The sequence below is a fragment of the Zea mays genome, chromosome 9 (assembly GCF_902167145.1).
Source record: "Zea mays cultivar B73 chromosome 9, Zm-B73-REFERENCE-NAM-5.0, whole genome shotgun sequence".
In the NCBI taxonomy this organism is placed as follows: domain Eukaryota; kingdom Viridiplantae; phylum Streptophyta; class Magnoliopsida; order Poales; family Poaceae; genus Zea; species Zea mays.
Window position 1 is genome coordinate 148,497,911 of NC_050104.1, and position 17,398 is coordinate 148,515,308.

A 17,398-nucleotide genomic window follows, 5' to 3' on the forward strand; every position below is an offset into this window, starting at 1 on the left:
TTGGCTTTGCCTTTCTTGTCATACAAAGCCTTACCAAGGCGAGCCACTTCTTGCCTTAATTGTTCATTTTCCTTTGCAACCTCATCCGAACATGTTTCTGCAACAATATTCTCAACACGAACTTGGTTGCATGGGTTAGAATCATCAATTAAATCAAAGCAAGAAGTAGAAGCATCCTTTTAAATAATTTCAGGAATTTCAACTAAAGATGCTTCTAGGGTGCTACCAATGTTTTCTAGCTTAGTAGTTAGCTCATTGTTGTGTATGCTAAGAATTTCCATTTTCTCTAGCAAATTTTCAATAGTATTTTGGGAGCTAGCTAACTTAGCCTTGAGTTTTTCATTCTTTTTAATAAGGCCATCATCGGTAGCAGTGGATAGAACACTAGATTCTAATAGCTCAATTTTGGTTGATAGCTCACTATTTAAGTTTGCAAAAGTTTCAAATTTTTCTAGCAAACCTTTGTAATCATTTTGGGAGCTAATCAACTTATTTTTCAAGGTTTTAAGTTGAGCTTTTTGTTTAGTGCAAACATCTTGAAAAAATTCAACGGCATTCGCAAGCTCATCTACAAAGGGCTTTCCCTCACCTTCATCATCACTACCACTTTCATCACTAGAGTATGGAATGCTTTTGTTACCTCTTGCCATAAGGCATTTGTGTGATGACCGTGATGAGCGTGATGAGGACCGGTGGTTGCGCGTCCTTGGAGGTTCATCTTCACTTGAAGAGTCATCCCAAGTTCTAACACTTGTTAGCGCCTTGCCTTTGCTCCTCTCCTTTTTGGGTTCGGCCATAGTTGGACAGTTGTCCCTGAAGTGGCCCTTCTCCCCACATGTGAAGCATCCTCTCTTCCTTTGCTTTTTCCTGTCAATGTTAAAGAGAAGATCTTCGACCTGCAGGGGCACACCCATTAGATTAATCTTGCGGATCATCCCCATTACCTTTTCGACGCGTCGGATTGTTTCTTCGTCCTCGGAGGATGATGTGCATGGTTGATTATCTTCATCATCATCAATTTCTTCTTCTTCCTCTTCTTCACTTGAGGAACTTGGAGTGGGAGCCTTCTTTTTGCCCTTCCTTTCATCACATGCAAAAGCATATGGCCTTGAGGAAGTTGGCTCCTCTCCCCGACACATTTTTTGCGACATCTCAAAAGCCGCGATTTTTCCAATTACAATGGTCGGGGTCATGTTACCCAAGTCCTCCATGTTGTGAAGGATAGTGATGATGCTCCCATATCTTCGTTGTGGTAGTAGGGAGATAATCTTCCTCACAATGTCCGCATCACCTAGCTTATTAATGCCAATAGAATTGAGCTCATTGATAATTAGATTCAAACGAGAATACATGTCTCTAACAAGCTCATCATCTTTCATAGCAAAAGAATTATACTCATTTAAGACTAGGCAATGTTTTTGCTCACGGACATTGGATGTGCCGTCATGGAGCTCATGCAATTTTAGCCAAATCTCATTAGCAGTTTTCAAGGTAAATACTTGATTAAAAATATCCATGCTAAGAGATTCATACAAGCAATTTTTGGCTCTAGCATTTAAGTGAATTTCTTTTTCCTCACTCGTGGTTGGTTTCTCGGGATTCTTGAGGGGTTTCATCCCATCACGAGTGACTCTCCAAACACCTAGATCAACGGCCTCTAGGTAGCAAGCCATTCTAGCACTATAATATGGGAAGTTAGTGTCGTCGAAGTGTGGTGGCCTATGGGTATCCATCCCTTCCTCTAAAAAGTGTCGGCTCTTTTAGCGGTGAAGCTAAAACGTTTCAAATGAGCCAAACCAGCCTCTGATACCACTTGTGCTAATGGTTAGAAGTCCTAATTCACCCCCCCTCTTAGGCGTCACCCGTTTCCTAATTCACCCCCCTTAGAGGTGTAGCCATTAATGAGCATTAATACCAGCTCTTTTGGTGTTTGACGCCAAAGGGGGAGAGATATGAGTTGTGAGAGCTAGGGGGAGTTAGAGAGTTAGTAGAGAGTCATTTTGATGTAATATATGTGCTTGCTACTCTCTGTACTAGCTTGATGTTTTTGGCTCACAAACTCGACAAATACTCTCGTTGCTTATAATTGACTGTGTGTATTATGTTTTCACCTTATATTTTATCACCAGTCTTCTAGTTCTTGTTTCATTGATTTAACTTCACTTTTATATGAACAAGAATCTTATGATGTGTATGCGCTCACTCTTATTATTATGGTACACGTTCTTTCTGTCAAAAATTACTGAGTATAACTAACCATTCTTTCTATTGACAGAAACTTCAAAACAAACTACTCTCACAAAACTTGTAGGGTTGTCATCAATCACCAAAAAGGGGGAGATTGAAAGCATCTAGGCCCCTGGTTGGTTTTAGTGATTAATGACAACGTAATATTATATGTGACTAACGTGTGTTTTGCAGAAACAAATGGTAAGTTAGGTCGCATGACAGGTAGAAGTACTACAACGGTGAAAACAATCCCGGAGATAAGAACTCGAAGCGACGGCTAAAACGACGAAACAAAAGGTGAAGGTCTACGGAGTCCGAGTGTCAAGGAGATGTGGACACTCGCGGTTTAGTTAGGTCTTTTATTCTATTTTAGCCGTACTATAAAGAGGGGGTTGTCGATGAGTAGTTTGACCAAGAGAGTTCTAGTGTAGTATTGGTGCACAATCACACTCACATACAGTGCTAGGTGTCACTCTAGAACTCACACTCAAGTTAGAACGAAAACCGATTTGAAAATCAGCTAAAAATCAAGAGTTAGGGTTTCTGGCCCTGGGGCACCGGACTGTCCGGTGTGCACCGGACTGTCCGGTGTGCATCGGACTGTCCGGTGCACCCTCTGCCAGGTGGGGCCAGGCTGGTCCAGTGGAGAGGCATTCCCTCCACAGAAACCCGAGAGCGCCTGTTTCAGAGTTGAATTTTAGTGGCGCACCGGACATCGCACCGGACTGTCCGGTGTGCATCGGACAGTGACTGTTCACTGTCCGGTGTGCCATGAGTCCAACGGCTAGCTGTCAGAACTAGCCGTTGGAAACGACCGTTGGCGCACCGGTGGCGCACCGGACTGTCCGGTGCGCCATTGCGCAGTGAGATGCCTGTAACGGCTAGTTGGTGGGTGAGGGCTATTTATACCCCTTCCACCCACCATATTCAATGTCTTGCACTCCACATTTATTCCAGCACATTGCTAGAGCATTGCAAGCACCAAAAGCCTAGTGAGGAGATTAGAGAATCATAATCCGCGTTTGTTCCTCATTAGCGCTAGTGAGAGCCACCTAGAGCACACACCACTTGCATTAGGCTTCTCTTGGTCAAGCGAAAGTCTACAGCTTGTTACTCTTGGTGATCGGCATCACCTAGACGGCTTGGTGGCGTTGGGAGCTCGGTGATCACCGTGAAGATCTTGTTGGTGACCCGACTCAAGTTTGTAAGCGGTCTCGAGGGATCCACCGCGCCGGAGTGGCAAAGGATCATCTCGTAGTGAGCACTTGGTTCTTGCGAGGACCAAGGGGGAGCAATACCCTTGTGCGGGTGCTCCAACGAGGACTAGTGGAGAGTGCCGACTCTTCGATACCTCGGGAAAAATTGGAGGAGTCTTCTAAACCTTGCTTTACATTCCGCACTTAATTCAAGCACTTTACATTGTGTATTTGTTTAGCAAGTATTTGAAGTATTGTCTTAGCATTGTTGCATTTCTAGTATTATATTCTTAATGCTAGTTGTTGGGGTGAAGTTGGGCTCTTGCTTAGCTCTTGCTTAGGTTTTAATTAGTGTTGATTTTTTGAAAAGCCCAATTCACCCCCCCTCTTGGGCATCGTGATCCTTTCAACGACTAACCTTATCCTTTGCCAGTAGTGTTGCAGATAGTTAATTCCCTTCCTATTTATGTCACATTTGTACATGACACCTTTCTTTCGTGCAAAGACATAACCACTCAAATTTGATCACCAAGACATAAGCAAACATTTTTAATTTTTGCAAGTATTACAACATTTTAATCCTTAGTAAGACATATTAGTATATTATAGGTTGCAAACACCAAATACGATATAGTATTCAGTCCCAGTAGTGTTGAAGATAATTAATGCCAGAATAAGTTGGGTAGTTGCAAGGGCTATTCCTTGTGCTACGTATTCAATGCGGTATAGGTATGCGTAGTGATGACTCTAGTATAGGAAAAGTTGTGTATTTTCCTAGAAGATTGAGGTGCACAAGGAAAGATTTGAGCGAAGCACTTACCATAAAATCAATAATAATTTGTCTTAGTTTTGTTTCTAGCCGAATAAACAATTATTGCAAAAGGTGTGCAGATGCCAGAACATACAAAAAATGCTAGAAAACTTGGTTATGTGCGCTTAGAATGGAAGCTACTTGAGCATGTGCGCTTGGTTAATTGTTTCGTTTCACCATTAGAGTGGGGAAATGTACAGATGTGATAGAAATATGAAGGGAATTAACTAACCTTTTGGGATCCACCAACATATAAAGTTGCACGATTTAACTTCAAAATAACCAGGTTAGTTACCCAATCAGATCTTTCTTGTGTACAAACGTATCCATATGAAAAAGAATATATAAGCACCCATCTTCCCTCTGCAAGAGTAAAAAGCTAGATAAATCTCATACCCTGTTTGATACCTAGGAATTGAGGAATTGAAACAGGCAATTATAGAAATTTGCACTTTGGTGGTCTAGGCAAATCTTTACTATCCGCCTTCTCCCCTGGTTGAACTCTAGAATCAACATCCGACAGATGAAAATACCCACCCTGATCTCCCTAAAGCTCAACCAGACTATCTATGATTACAACCTTTTGTGTTCTCACTCCGCACCTCATCACTAAAACACAATTGATGTGCTTGCATAGTGTATCCTCTGAAAAACAACATTTTCGTCAGAATTAACACATGTATCACCTGACATATCCAAATCCACTTCATGCTTTTCCTGTAAAATTATATTAACAAGACCAACATTTAAGGTAGGCTCTACAACAGTAAGATCATCAGCAGAATGCAGAAACTTCTCCATCCGTAGAAAACCAGATAACACAGGTGTAATGGAAAATACAAGAGAAATTAGTAGCTCGAGGACACAAGGATGTAGGGAGTTCATCAACGAGTCTAAAAACATCGATATGTATTACGAAGGAATGCAGCGAGGCACTCAGATCTATCAAGTTATGACTGACTTTGTTGGCACCACTAGAGTCTGATCGGCTGCATAGAACAGCCAGGGCATCGGTTTGTGTGTCACAATCACAAACACAAAAGCAGCCACACGACTAACTCTTTAAGACCGATAGAGAAATCGTAGGGGCAAGATATAGGAAGAGGCTATACCTGGTTGGTCGCCACTGTGTTTGATGAGGGAGTGGAGGAGGAGCACGAGCATAATGACCCAAGAGGCGACGACGAGAGATGCGGTTGTGCATGTCGACCGACCACTCACGCACAGGTCGAAGACGCAGCCTCGCTTGCTTCACTAGTTTGCCCTCGTATGTAGCGTCACCCCCACTCGTGTAGTCACGTGTCGCCTCGCTTCTAGGCACGTGGTGTGTACACTGCACATCCCGTGATGCCATGGCCAGAAACTGGATAGGGTGGGGAAGAGTCGATTGGAAGCCGTAGAACGGACATGATGTCGTGGAGAAGAAAGATCGTAGAGTTGCGCAGCCGAAAGGCTACCCTAATGTTAGGCCCATGCAGATTCCATTTGGGCAACATCCGCCCCTGCTCGAGATCGTCGTCTTCCCCACACAGGCTTCATCCATGCCCAGCCGCATCCGCCGACCAAGCCCCAGCCGGCGCCCCTTTACGATGTCGAGCATGAAGGAGAAGTGACCGACATGGACACGAAGGTTTCAGGAGGGGAGGTTATTGAAAGTTGGCTAGAGGGGGGGTGAATAGGCAAGTTAAAACTTTTTCAACAAAAACTAGAAGCAAACTGGGTGAAACTGAATTGATCTCAAAATTCACCCAGTTAACTTTGGAAATGAGATGTTCTAAATGATCCACATGGTTCAAAGTAGTAGATCTAAGAAGGGCACTTCTCAAAATCCACACACCAAAAAGATATAAACAAATCTTTCACGGAATGGTGAGAGAACAAAGAACACAAACAAACACAATGAGCAAGAACACAAGAGACACAAGATTTATCCCGAGGTTCGGTCACACCACCAAGGTGCCCTACTTCCTCGTTGAGGCGCCCACAAAGAGCTGGGTCTCTTTCAACCCTAATCCTCCCTTTGCCGATCACAAAGGTCAAGCCCACACACTAATCTTTGCTCAAACGAGCGGGTAATACAAACTTTCTTGTGGTCTTCCACAAGATTTGGAGACTCACAAGAGACACCTAGTCGTCTAGGAACTAGAAGCTCCAAGAGTAATGAATCCACAAAGAACTCGATGTAGTACCAAAGCTCGAATCAAGAAGAGCAAGAAGGATTTATAGATGAAGCACAAAAATCGCAGCTCTCAAACTCACTCAAAGATTTCTCTCCAAAGATTTGAAATGGGAGAGGCAAGAGATGTGTGAGAGAGAGTGGGAGGTGTTTCTCAGGTTAGAAATGAAGTTTTGTGCGTGCTCTGCTATGGGGAAGAGTGTGGGAGGTGTATATAAAGGTGCCCCCAAAAGCTGGTGGCCGTTGGAGAAATCTGACTGAAAAACGGTTGAACCGGTTCTAAAACCGGTTGAACCGGATTCCACCAGGGGGTTCTCGGTTCACTGGCAAACTCAGCCGGAGACTGGACCGGCTGCAAATCCGGTTGAGCCGGGCCAAAATTCGGTTGAACCGGTAGCAAATCCGGTTGAGCCGGGCCAAAAATTTGGTTGAACCGGTTGCAAATCCGGTTGAGCCGGGCCAAAATTCGGTTGAACCGGTTGCAAATCCGGTTGAGCCAGGCCAAAATTCGGTTGAACCATTTTTCCAAAAATGTGCACACGACTTTTTCTGACAGGACTGACTGGCAGGTCAGACAGTGACAGAGGGTAACAGTGCAGAAACCGGTTGAACCGGTTTTAATTCCGATTGAACCGATTTTTGAAACTGTTGCACAGATTTTGAGAAAACTGAAGTGAAACAAGGGTAAAATGGAAGTTTTAGATCAAGGATTTTGAGCTTTAGTACCAACACCAACCTTCTTTATGGATCCCCCTTGATAGTACGACGATTCCTATACTCAAGTTAGATAAAATATAATTAAGTAAACTCCTTGAGTCATTGGTGTCTCAAGTGTGATTTCTCCATGGTGTTGCTTCATAAGGATCACAAACATCTTTGTCTCACCTTTTGAAGCAAACACAAATCGAGTCTGTGACTTGTGCCATTTCACCATATATGAGTTCAAATCATGGCTTCAAGTCACCTTACTGATGCATCAACATGTTGTAACTCTTCATAGCTGATTAGTTCATCGACTTAGTGCAAGTACTCTCTTCTTCACCTTAGCCATGGTACCTCGGTCTACAAGCCGTCGCTTAGCCTTCACCTTCGCTTAGTTCCTCGAAGCCCTTTCCTTGCTATCTTCACCCTATCAAGCCATTCTTGGGTCACATCCTATTGAGCATCCATTGAGAGAATCATTTCTTCAATATTGTGAACCTTGCTTGAATGTCATCTAGATATAACTGCTAAGATCAATCAAGCTCTAGTTTGATTCTCATATATTCATATATGGACTAATAGTAATATGGTCAAGCCAGTTCACGATTCCTCATATCTTATTCACTTTGGCTTGACCAATCCTCTTAATCACTTCAACCTCTATTCTGATCATATTTATGCATAGTGATTTCTCAGGTCTTGTCCATATATTCAAACCAATATAGAGACCATATTATATCCATTTGCATTGTCTCACTGGTTATTTAACCTTGTGTTGAACCTTTGTTCACTGATCATTATACACTATTCAAGTATGTTCATCATACTGAATTTCTTGTTCAATACTTAGCAAACTTGTTAGACCTTTAAATGTGTTGTTATCTAAATCACCAAAACTCATAAAAGGGATGAATGCACTTTCAGTTTTTTTCCCTGTTCGACGACCGCGCGGGGTTAGGGAAGAAGGCGACTGTCTAGCAGGGAAGATGTGACCGCGGCGTGTCGTTAGTGTGGGCATGGACGGTCCAGATTGATTGAAGGCAGAACAGGGGAAGGCAGGCTACCCTTACAACCTTAATAAGTAATAGATATTTGTTTCTTTTTGTTCAAATTAAAAGAGAAAGCAATAGAAATGCTTATATGAATCTTGTTGGTTATGCAATTTGTTTTTAATTTACTTATGATCTAGTAATTTAATGTCAAGAATTAAAGCATGCATCACTCACTCGAAAACCAATTTTGGGATACCCTAGCAAGCTGGAATGCAATAGATGGTGAACATTAAAGTTGTAGTGTAAAAGGTGCTGATTTTTCAGTGGTTATCTAAAGGTCCAGCAAGCACTAGTGAACAACGCAAAACAAGCTGAAACATATGTTCAAATTAATAGAGAAAACATTAATATTTAGCAATCAGGCAAGCAGCTAGCAACGATTAGAAGGCATCAAATTCAAAAATACCAACTACAATATCCTCAAGCTGTTGGCCAAGTATGCCAAGACACAAGATCACCAATACTAATGCTTAGGTCGGTGTCGGTTCTAACTTAATTGGTACTAATATTTGAGGTTATAAGTTGCTTTATCCGGTGATGCTAGAAACATGCTAATAGAATCGTTCTAGTTTGTACCTGTAAACACATGCTCGATGATTTACAATGCTAGGTACCTATGGCATTACAAAACTTCTCTGGTTGACTTCGACTCACGCATGCAATATCAATTGTGTGTTTGAATAAAACTTTGCTATTTAGCAGAAAAAACATTGCAATGATTTGATCGCTACCTTTTCCCTAATTACAACATATATATGTTACCAAGCATTAGAAAACATATAACAACAATTAATATGGTAACATTATTAGTAATTAAGTGGTGATTTTCAGATCACTTGGTGGGAAGTTTTAAACATCGATTAGCAAAGTTCTAAATGAGAATGGATATGGTTAAATAAAGAACTATCATTATAATTGTTCTGCTGTCAATAAAGAAAATCGTCACTCTTGCCAAGAATTTAGGAAGTTAAATTTAATTTGGTTTACAGGTAGACATAGACTTGTATCTTTAATTTCTACATAAGTCTATTTGATTGATTACTAATAGTAGCGTCGACTGAGGTATGAGCATTGAACGAACTGGCACCGACCTAAGAATCTGAAAAGTCATGAATAGCACATTAAGTAGAATTGACAGGATGAGTCCCAACTTTATAGATCATTACAGAAGCAAAATATACTAAGACATGCAAATTCTATTGAACCAAAATCTACTAAAGTAATCCTGCACAACGCAAAGGTGAATGGACCATAGGGTGTGTCACATAGAAAAAGGGCTGAAACGAGCAAGAAGCTGAGATGAAGGGTGGGGCAAGAAATTGGGACGACAACAGTCTAAGGATGAAATGAAGCTGACCTTTGTAATCACGTAGAGGGGATTGGGCCACCACATCTGAATGAGAAATCTAGCAGAAGCGATAAAATGAAGCATTATGAGAAAGGATTTGAAGTGGGATTCAAGAGGAGCGAAGGATGTAGAGAGAAGAACCTTACCTTTCGCCTTGCACGAGATGAGACTGAGCAGCGTAAAGAGCAGCTGCTTCTTTTGTAGGCATAGCTCGCTTGTGCGCAGGGTCGTGGGGCGGTTGGGGAAGATCAGAGGGGTAGGAGGAAGGTGGCAGGAGCTATGGGCCAGGACGACCAAGATCACCTGTGTGGAGCTGAAGGAGAGGATCCAGTCCGAGCATGCACTCGCGCGTCGAGGAGCACGGGAGAAGATTCGCGCTCGCGCGTCAAGGAGCACAGGAGAAGAGGATCCGGCGTAGAAGGTGTTCCTGCCCACCTGTTGTCCATGCGTGTTGTGGGCACGCGTCGTCTCCGGTGAGCAGATTGGAGAAGGATGAAGGACGAGGGTAGGATCTCGGATCCGACGACGGTGGGGGTTAGGCATTGAGGAGGAGGTAGAGGTACTCCACTGTGGTGAGGCTGGCGATGCGGTGGAGGAGCTGTGTTAGGTTGAATCGAGGAGGATGAACTCAGTGTAGGTCCGGAAGGATGGTTGGGCGGCATCGTGCGTAGTTGGAATCGAGAGAAAATCGACGGACGTAGGAGGCTTCGAGCGGAGGGGTCAGATCGGACGGTGTAGATCGACGAAAGGCAGAACAAGGGAGAGGCAGGCTACTCTTGTAGGCTTAATAAGTAGTAGAGATTTACGTTTAGTTTCTTAGGAAAAGCAAAATAAGCATGTCATGGATAACTGTAATTCTATTATCATCTCAAATGTTATTACTTTATAAAACAAATTTTATCATACTTAAAATATTTTGACTCTCAAATAAAGTTGGAATAACTCAGAACCCAACGAGTACATCAAAGATCAGGGATGTCTGAAAGTCGTCGAAGCCAAAACTTACGTTCTTAACTAACTGGCGACTTAGCAGGCATAATGCGGTATCAGACTTCCCAGATCTAGTCAAGGTTGTCTTATTTATTTCAGGGGTCCAATGTTACAAAACTAAGCTGAAAAATATTGTGTTTCTCTTTTGGAGAATTCATAAATAGAGGCCATGGACAACTTGAGAAAAGGAGCAGGTACCAATTTCCATAATTAGATTTAATGTAGTTGACACTACATATATTTGTTTAAGATGGTAATGTAGATGTTGAATTTGTCATATAAGACATTGAAGTGCAAATTCACATGTTGTAGCTTAGAAGGAATTAAAAGTCGAGCACTCAAGGCATATGCTAAATATATGCAGCCAAACACTACAATGATGATAGTGCTAAATATAAAAGAAGTTACATCTGATTTTTTATTAAAAAGAAGGGGGGAATAGAATGCAACTTAAGATATGGATTAAAGCTATCATGTAGCATACCATTGTAGAAGTAAAAAAAGCAACATGAACAAATAAACCAGCATAGTATCAGGAGAGCACATACCGAGCGGAGCTTAGAACCAAAAACTAGGGTAAAATAAGATAATATATCCACATGGGTTTTCAACATACAAATTTGAGGGATGACCTGCAAAATAGTTGGATAATAGTGTTAATACATATCAAAAACAGGGAGTCATTCTTCCAAAAGACATGAGAACTGAGAACAAGAACACAATCGTTATACTCGTAAATATTGATTTTACTATTTTGACAAATTCAAAAATTACTGTAGATGTAGGCAACCAAAATGGTATGTTGTGACATAATGACTGAACCAGGACACACTATTCACAATGCCAAAGGTTGAAGACACCTGACAACACATTCACTTATCAATATTTTTCTATACCTAAACCTAAGTTAACAGATCAATAGCTTATGTGGGTGTCTATAAATCACAGCCATACTTTTTCCTTGATAGCACATAGAAACATTTGCTAATCATGTGGGTCATATATAATTCTATTTATAGAAACATAGATATATTTTATCAGAGACACACACACACACACAACAAAAACTTGCCACTTCATCTAAACCAACAGATATTGGAACTCTGGTCCATTTCATGATCAGAAAAATCACAAAGGCACCAAGAATAATCCCTAGACTCCAATTATGGTAATTCACACCTAAGGCAGAACATTTCAAGAACTCAAGCATGGCGATCAACCTGGGCGGTGAGCAACTGGATGGGCAGTGTCATGTCAGCCGTCGTTGCTGATTCGCCCCCGCCTCTAGCGTCGCCAGGGTGGTGTTGTGATAAAAAAACAAAAAAAAATCAATAGAATAATTCGAGAATATATCATTTCATTCATGTGGGAATTTTTTTGAACGCACATGTGCTAATTATTCAATAAAGGAAAGCAAAAGAGTAATCACCTGATGAAGTTCTTCTAGAGCAAGAACTGATGCTTCGAAGAATTTTGCACATGACTCATTAGATGGTGTATGAAGTATTGAAGCCAGTGAGCAACAAAGGCCACAGTTCAGCAATATTCCAAGGTATGACTGATCAGCACAAGTAGACAAAACTTCTCGTACACAAGTTGATTTGCTCAAACTTTTCATAAGGTCACTTTCCTCAAAGACTTGTACTTCCTTATGGCGATCTTGTACTCGATGTAAAACCTCTTTAAACTTCTGATCTTGTCTAGTTCATGACTAAAAATATCATATGACTAATTAGCACAAGTAGACAAAACTTCTCACACACAAGTTGATTTTCTCAAGCTTCTCATAAGGTCACTTTCCTCAAAGACTTTACTTCCTTATGGCGATCTTGTACTCTCTTGATGTAAGGCCTCTGTAAACTTATAATCTTGTCTAGTTCATGGCTAAAATAGGAAACAAAATCAAAACATGCTTAAGTAAAACACAGGTGAGTCTATGAGGGAAATTAATTATCTAATAATAAAATCATTATAACCAGGCATAATCCTTTAACATACCAGATCCCATAACTTGGACGAGGCTAATCTCACTGCAATCAGAAGCATATATGCACATTTTCCATTCATGAGAAACATATATACAACTGAGTATCAGTATAAAAAAGCCCAACAATACCTCCTTAAGCATTTTAGAGGAGAGGAAAGGGGTACTAACCCCCTACCACATCGGAGAGCTTCACCTTCCTAAAAGGAAAATCAACATCTGCAACATTCTCCTCAGTTACCAGAGATCATTTAATCTTGAAAATAAGCCAACCAAAATAAGTTTGACAATTGACAAGCATATGGTGGTTACCAACACAAGAAAAAGATTTCGAACACATTGCTTGGAATCAGCTTGTGAAAGTTTAGGCAAAGGCCCACCAATTGGATCAAATTTCTCCTTCGTGATAGTAGAACAAGTAACATCACTACCAGCAACAACAATGACAATATAATTACCATTTCTAACTACTTTGTGCATTCTCTGTTTGAACATCGATGAGACCCCAAATATCTGAAGTCATTTGGTCAGTTGCCAATATGTGTCTCACACTACCTCTTTGATTGACATATAGTGAAGAGAAGTTGCCATTCCGAGAAATGGTAGAGATGAGTGAAAACTTGTTATTAGCTAGCAGGTTGGTAACCAAAAAACAAGTGCATATGAAAAGGGTATATCAAACAATTGTTTGCCAACTCCAAGTACCTTATCTATTATTTTTTTCCCATATGCAAAAGATATGTAACAAGCGACTCAACAAGTTGACTTAGTTGAAGCTCTATAAATCTTGTAAATGTTGTACAGATCAGAGCAACTTCAATGATGGTATGTCTAAAAATTTTGGCATCAAAATACCTCAAAAGTCCTCCTGCTTTAGAGCCCATAATGTTCTACTGATCACAGAACAGACTGAAGCCTAAAGTGGCTTATTGTGCCTGTTATGCCAAAAGTAAATGATAACTAAATGAACCAAACAATGAGTGGCATGCATGTGCGTGTATGTGTGGTTACATGTTTCTTCTCACAGAGGAAAACTACACCATAAATGATAGAACAAAGGAACTGAGGAAGTGGTAAATTGTCAACGAACAAAGCCAGAGCAAGTAAGCAAGTCTGCAATGAGAAACGGTTAGGTGGTCTTTGACGACAGATCTCCGTTCTTTGTGCAAACAACGCTAATCATCAGGTTGGGAGCTCAGAATTCAACGAGAAAATACATTAATCATGTACTAAACTCGTGAATGAAACTGAAACCCTAAACTATTTGCAATATATTACCCTGATGCACGTCGTTACCTGCTGCGAGCAGCGTCCGTCGCCTGCTAGTGGTTGGTGGCGATAGAGATGCCCCTCTTTTTTCAGGCGAGAAGACGACAGCGGAGATCTAGGGCTCACCTTCTGGAGTTGTACTCTACGTCCTATGTATGCGCTGTGGTAGTACGGTTGCTCCACCACCGCCAGTTGAAGGACTCATGCACTGAGCGTAGGACCAACAAGCGATTGACGATGTGTATGATGTTGACCACCGCACCGGGGCGCATGATGGCTCGGCAAGCTGCGACGAGGTCGAGCGGCTCGTCGATGAGCGTGGGGTGCAGGAGGGAGCGGGAGCATGGGGAGGAATACTCTCTTTGCCAAATGCTCATACTTGCATCCTATCGTCGGTCGTCTCCACCATCGTGCGACAGTTTCGCCTTTCATGGCATTGCATGGCTTCTCTCCCTGAGATCTCACCACCGACCCACGCGGTGGCGAGCAGCGTCTTGTTGGCCGCACCCTAGGGCTGGTGGAGCCTCCCATCGGCCATCTCCACCATCGCACGACGATTTCACCTTTCCTGGGGTTCACATAGCTTCTCTCCATGAGATCTTGTCACCACTGTTCACAACCGCCGCAACAGGGAGTAGGGGAGCGACGGAATAGAGCTAGGGTTTTGGGGTGGGGCGGGCGACAGCTTCGATGCGGTTGAGGTGCGGAGGGTCATGTGTACGATGCGAAGAGGTGGAGCGTCGTGAGACGGGCGAGAGCGCGGCGGCTGCTGGGCAAGGAGCGAGCACACGAGCGTGGGCAGCGTCCGACGCACGATACAATTAGATGGTCTAGACCGCTGGAAGGCAGAACGGGAAAAGGCAGGCTACCCTTGCAGCCTTAATAAGTAGTAGAGATTAAGTTTGCTTTTGGTCAAATTTATTTGTCTTATCTTTTAATTGTTTTGAATTTAGGGGTCTGATGTGAATTTCGAGCAAAAAACTGAATTTCGGGCCAAAAATTGAATTTCGAGCCCTCATGTGAATTTCGGGCCAAAAATTGAATCTCAGACTTATAATTTCGGGCCGTCCGAAATGAGCCCAGCACGTTTAAGCAATTATGTGTCAAGCCGTGGGCCGAGGGCTAGGCCCGTGGGCTGGCCCGACACGGCCCGAAATTCAAACAATACGGGCCTTTTCGGACTTGGGCCGGGGCCAAGCGGCCTGAATGTACACATATAGCTTCATTAGTCGTGTTGTACCAAGACATATTGGATGAAGTAAACAACAACATCAGTTAGTCAAATAAAAAAATATTATGTGGAGAGCGGAAACAATCAATAAAAAATTTTGAGATCTTTTTGTGGATAGTTTACGTAGGTATTATTGTGAGACGTCACAACGCACGGACAATCGACTAGTACTCCTTAAAGTACGAGTTTCATGCACCAGTTTGAGATATTGTTGGAGATGCTCCGACGGATCTAAACTTTTTGTAGGGGTGCCTCCTCTGCCTTAGAGCAACTCCAAAAGAACACTAAAAATTTGTTTGCTAAAACATCTTATTGGGGTTGATGAAAAAATATCCTCGCTAAAAACAATTTAAATATACATCAGACTGCTAATAATTAATCCCTAATAATTTTGAAACAGGTAGGTCATGGCTTGCCTGTTTGGGCCAGCTCGTTTGCGTCATGGGCTCGTATGTGCTGCAGGTCGGTAGTCATCGTTGTTCATAGCTCCTGTGCATCGCTGCTATCCCAACAGGCTACATCCCTACTAAATAAAACTGAAATTGACCACAAGCTGGCACTGACTGAAACTAACACTAACTGAAAACCAAATGGTCAATTTCAGAAAATATACACTGAAATTGACCACAAGCTGACACCGACTAAAATGAAGTAACCTGAAGTATTCATATCAAATCCCAGGTACTATGCACAAACTGAACATTGTATTGCAATTTGGTAGACATTATCAGTGAGCTTCAGTTCTCAAGGCACAAGTTTCAATTCTGAAAGCGCCTAATGAATTAATGAGCGAGCTGTCATGTATGTATGGATAATAATAAGGACTATGTAAATTTAGCACAAGGTCACATAGACTAAGCAAGAGGGTGGGGAAATTAAAATTGTCACATTCTTGTCTAACCAACTGAACTAAATAGACTAACCAACTAAACTTCATATATAGACTGAGCATCATAGGCTGAGAGATATGAAGCTGAGAAGGAAAAGTTCATCAAGACAACTGTTGCATTTAGGAAGCAGTAATAATTTAATTGCTAGTAAACTCCAGTCATTGACATTGATAACAAACTATAAAAATCTATAACGCTCATTATGCATAATCTCACTGCATAGAGATAGAATGCACAATTACTACCAAGTGCACAAGTAAAGTAACATATGTGGTAAAATTTTAGATGGATTTACCTTGTCTAATGAATCGGACATGAATGGATCAAACAAAGACATAGAACCATTGGACATGAAAGCGAAACATAAACCTCCGTGTTTGGAGACTCACGCAAAACATCAGCGATGCTAATTATGGATTCCTCCTGTGACTCCAATCAGACACAAACACAAGTAGCCACGTTCCTACCCTAAACACCCAATTTCATGCCTTTAGCCGCTAGCTCGAAGGATGAATAGAAAGGCCACGTCGCTGCATCCAAAGGGGGATGAAAATGGATCTGCGATGGCTCTTGCGCGTCCTGGCACTGATGGGCGGAGAGGTCCTTGCAAGGCGCCTCCACTGTCACAGTCTATTTCTCCATATCCGATCGTCTGCATATGAGAAACTCTGCATCCGATGGATTCATGGATTTCACTGGCGCTTTCGGAGCAGCGTCGCGACCAGGCTTCATCTCCCTCCGTCGACGCCGCCTCCGCCTCCTCCACCGCCATTGTACCCTCTCCCATCTCCTCTACCGCTGCCGCTGAAACCTCCCGTGGGCACTGACGCTTCGCGCCTTCCAAGACCAACGATACTGGGTGCGAGCAAACTATTGTGTACCAAACAACTGGGTGCGCGCGCGCTCGGGCGATTGGAGAGGATTTGGCGACGCCAATATATGCGGGAGAGAGTCGGGTGGATTCGGGATGCGAATGTTTTGGGGAGAGGATAAAGATACTGTTGGACGGCTCAATAAGATGTTTTTCACCAATAAATGTTTTTAGTATTATTTTAAGGTTTCTCTTGAGTTGCTCACGACCCACTGATAGTTAGAGCATCTCCAAGAAAATATGTAAAAGGTTCCCAAAACCATTTTTGACGGCGAAACACCATCTTCATTAACTCCAACAGTATCTCTTTCTGTCCTCGCAAATTTTGGCGACCCGCAAACCAAGGCTGGCGTTCCGTAGATATGCGCGAGGAAAATACTTCCCCAATCGCCTACGCGCGAATCGTGGAGAGTTCCCGCGTCTTCCTTTTGGTTTTGTGCAATAAATGGGCTGCAATTTAGGCAAAATGGGCCGGCGATTTCTAAAAGTTGGCCCAGTTCTATTTTTGGTTTTTTATTTTGAGGAAACTGTTGGAGTTACCATTTGTTTCACCCCTACAAAACGTTCAATATGCCCCCCATATTCAGTTTTTGGAGATTTTTTTTTGCATTTTCTGTTGGAGATGCTCTTACCAGTCCGGGCTCCGACT

General features: G+C 42.3%; 1 protein-coding gene and 1 long non-coding RNA gene across 2 annotated transcripts; one reads left to right on the plus strand and one right to left on the minus strand.

Moving 5' to 3' along the window:
• Positions 1 to 12,208: 12,208 nt before the first annotated feature.
• On the minus strand, positions 12,209 to 12,572 carry LOC103639353 (uncharacterized). The gene is made up of 2 exons (XR_559384.1): positions 12,503 to 12,572; positions 12,209 to 12,388 (listed from the first exon to the last, which is right to left on the minus strand). It is a non-coding gene; the product is annotated as an uncharacterized lncRNA (long non-coding RNA).
• Positions 12,573 to 13,707: 1,135 nt separating this feature from the next.
• On the plus strand, positions 13,708 to 14,411 carry LOC103639354 (uncharacterized). Its single transcript, XM_008662116.2, has one exon. The coding sequence runs from the start codon at positions 13,833 to 13,835 to the stop codon at positions 14,409 to 14,411; it is 579 nt and encodes a 192-aa protein (XP_008660338.1). The 5' UTR covers positions 13,708 to 13,832.
• The last annotated feature ends 2,987 nt before the right edge of the window (positions 14,412 to 17,398 follow it).

Excerpts from the sequence above, each read along its gene's own strand:
- LOC103639354 (XM_008662116.2), top strand. The coding sequence starts at position 13,833 with ATGCCCCTCTTTTTTCAGGCGAGAAGACGACAGCGGAGATCTAGGGCT.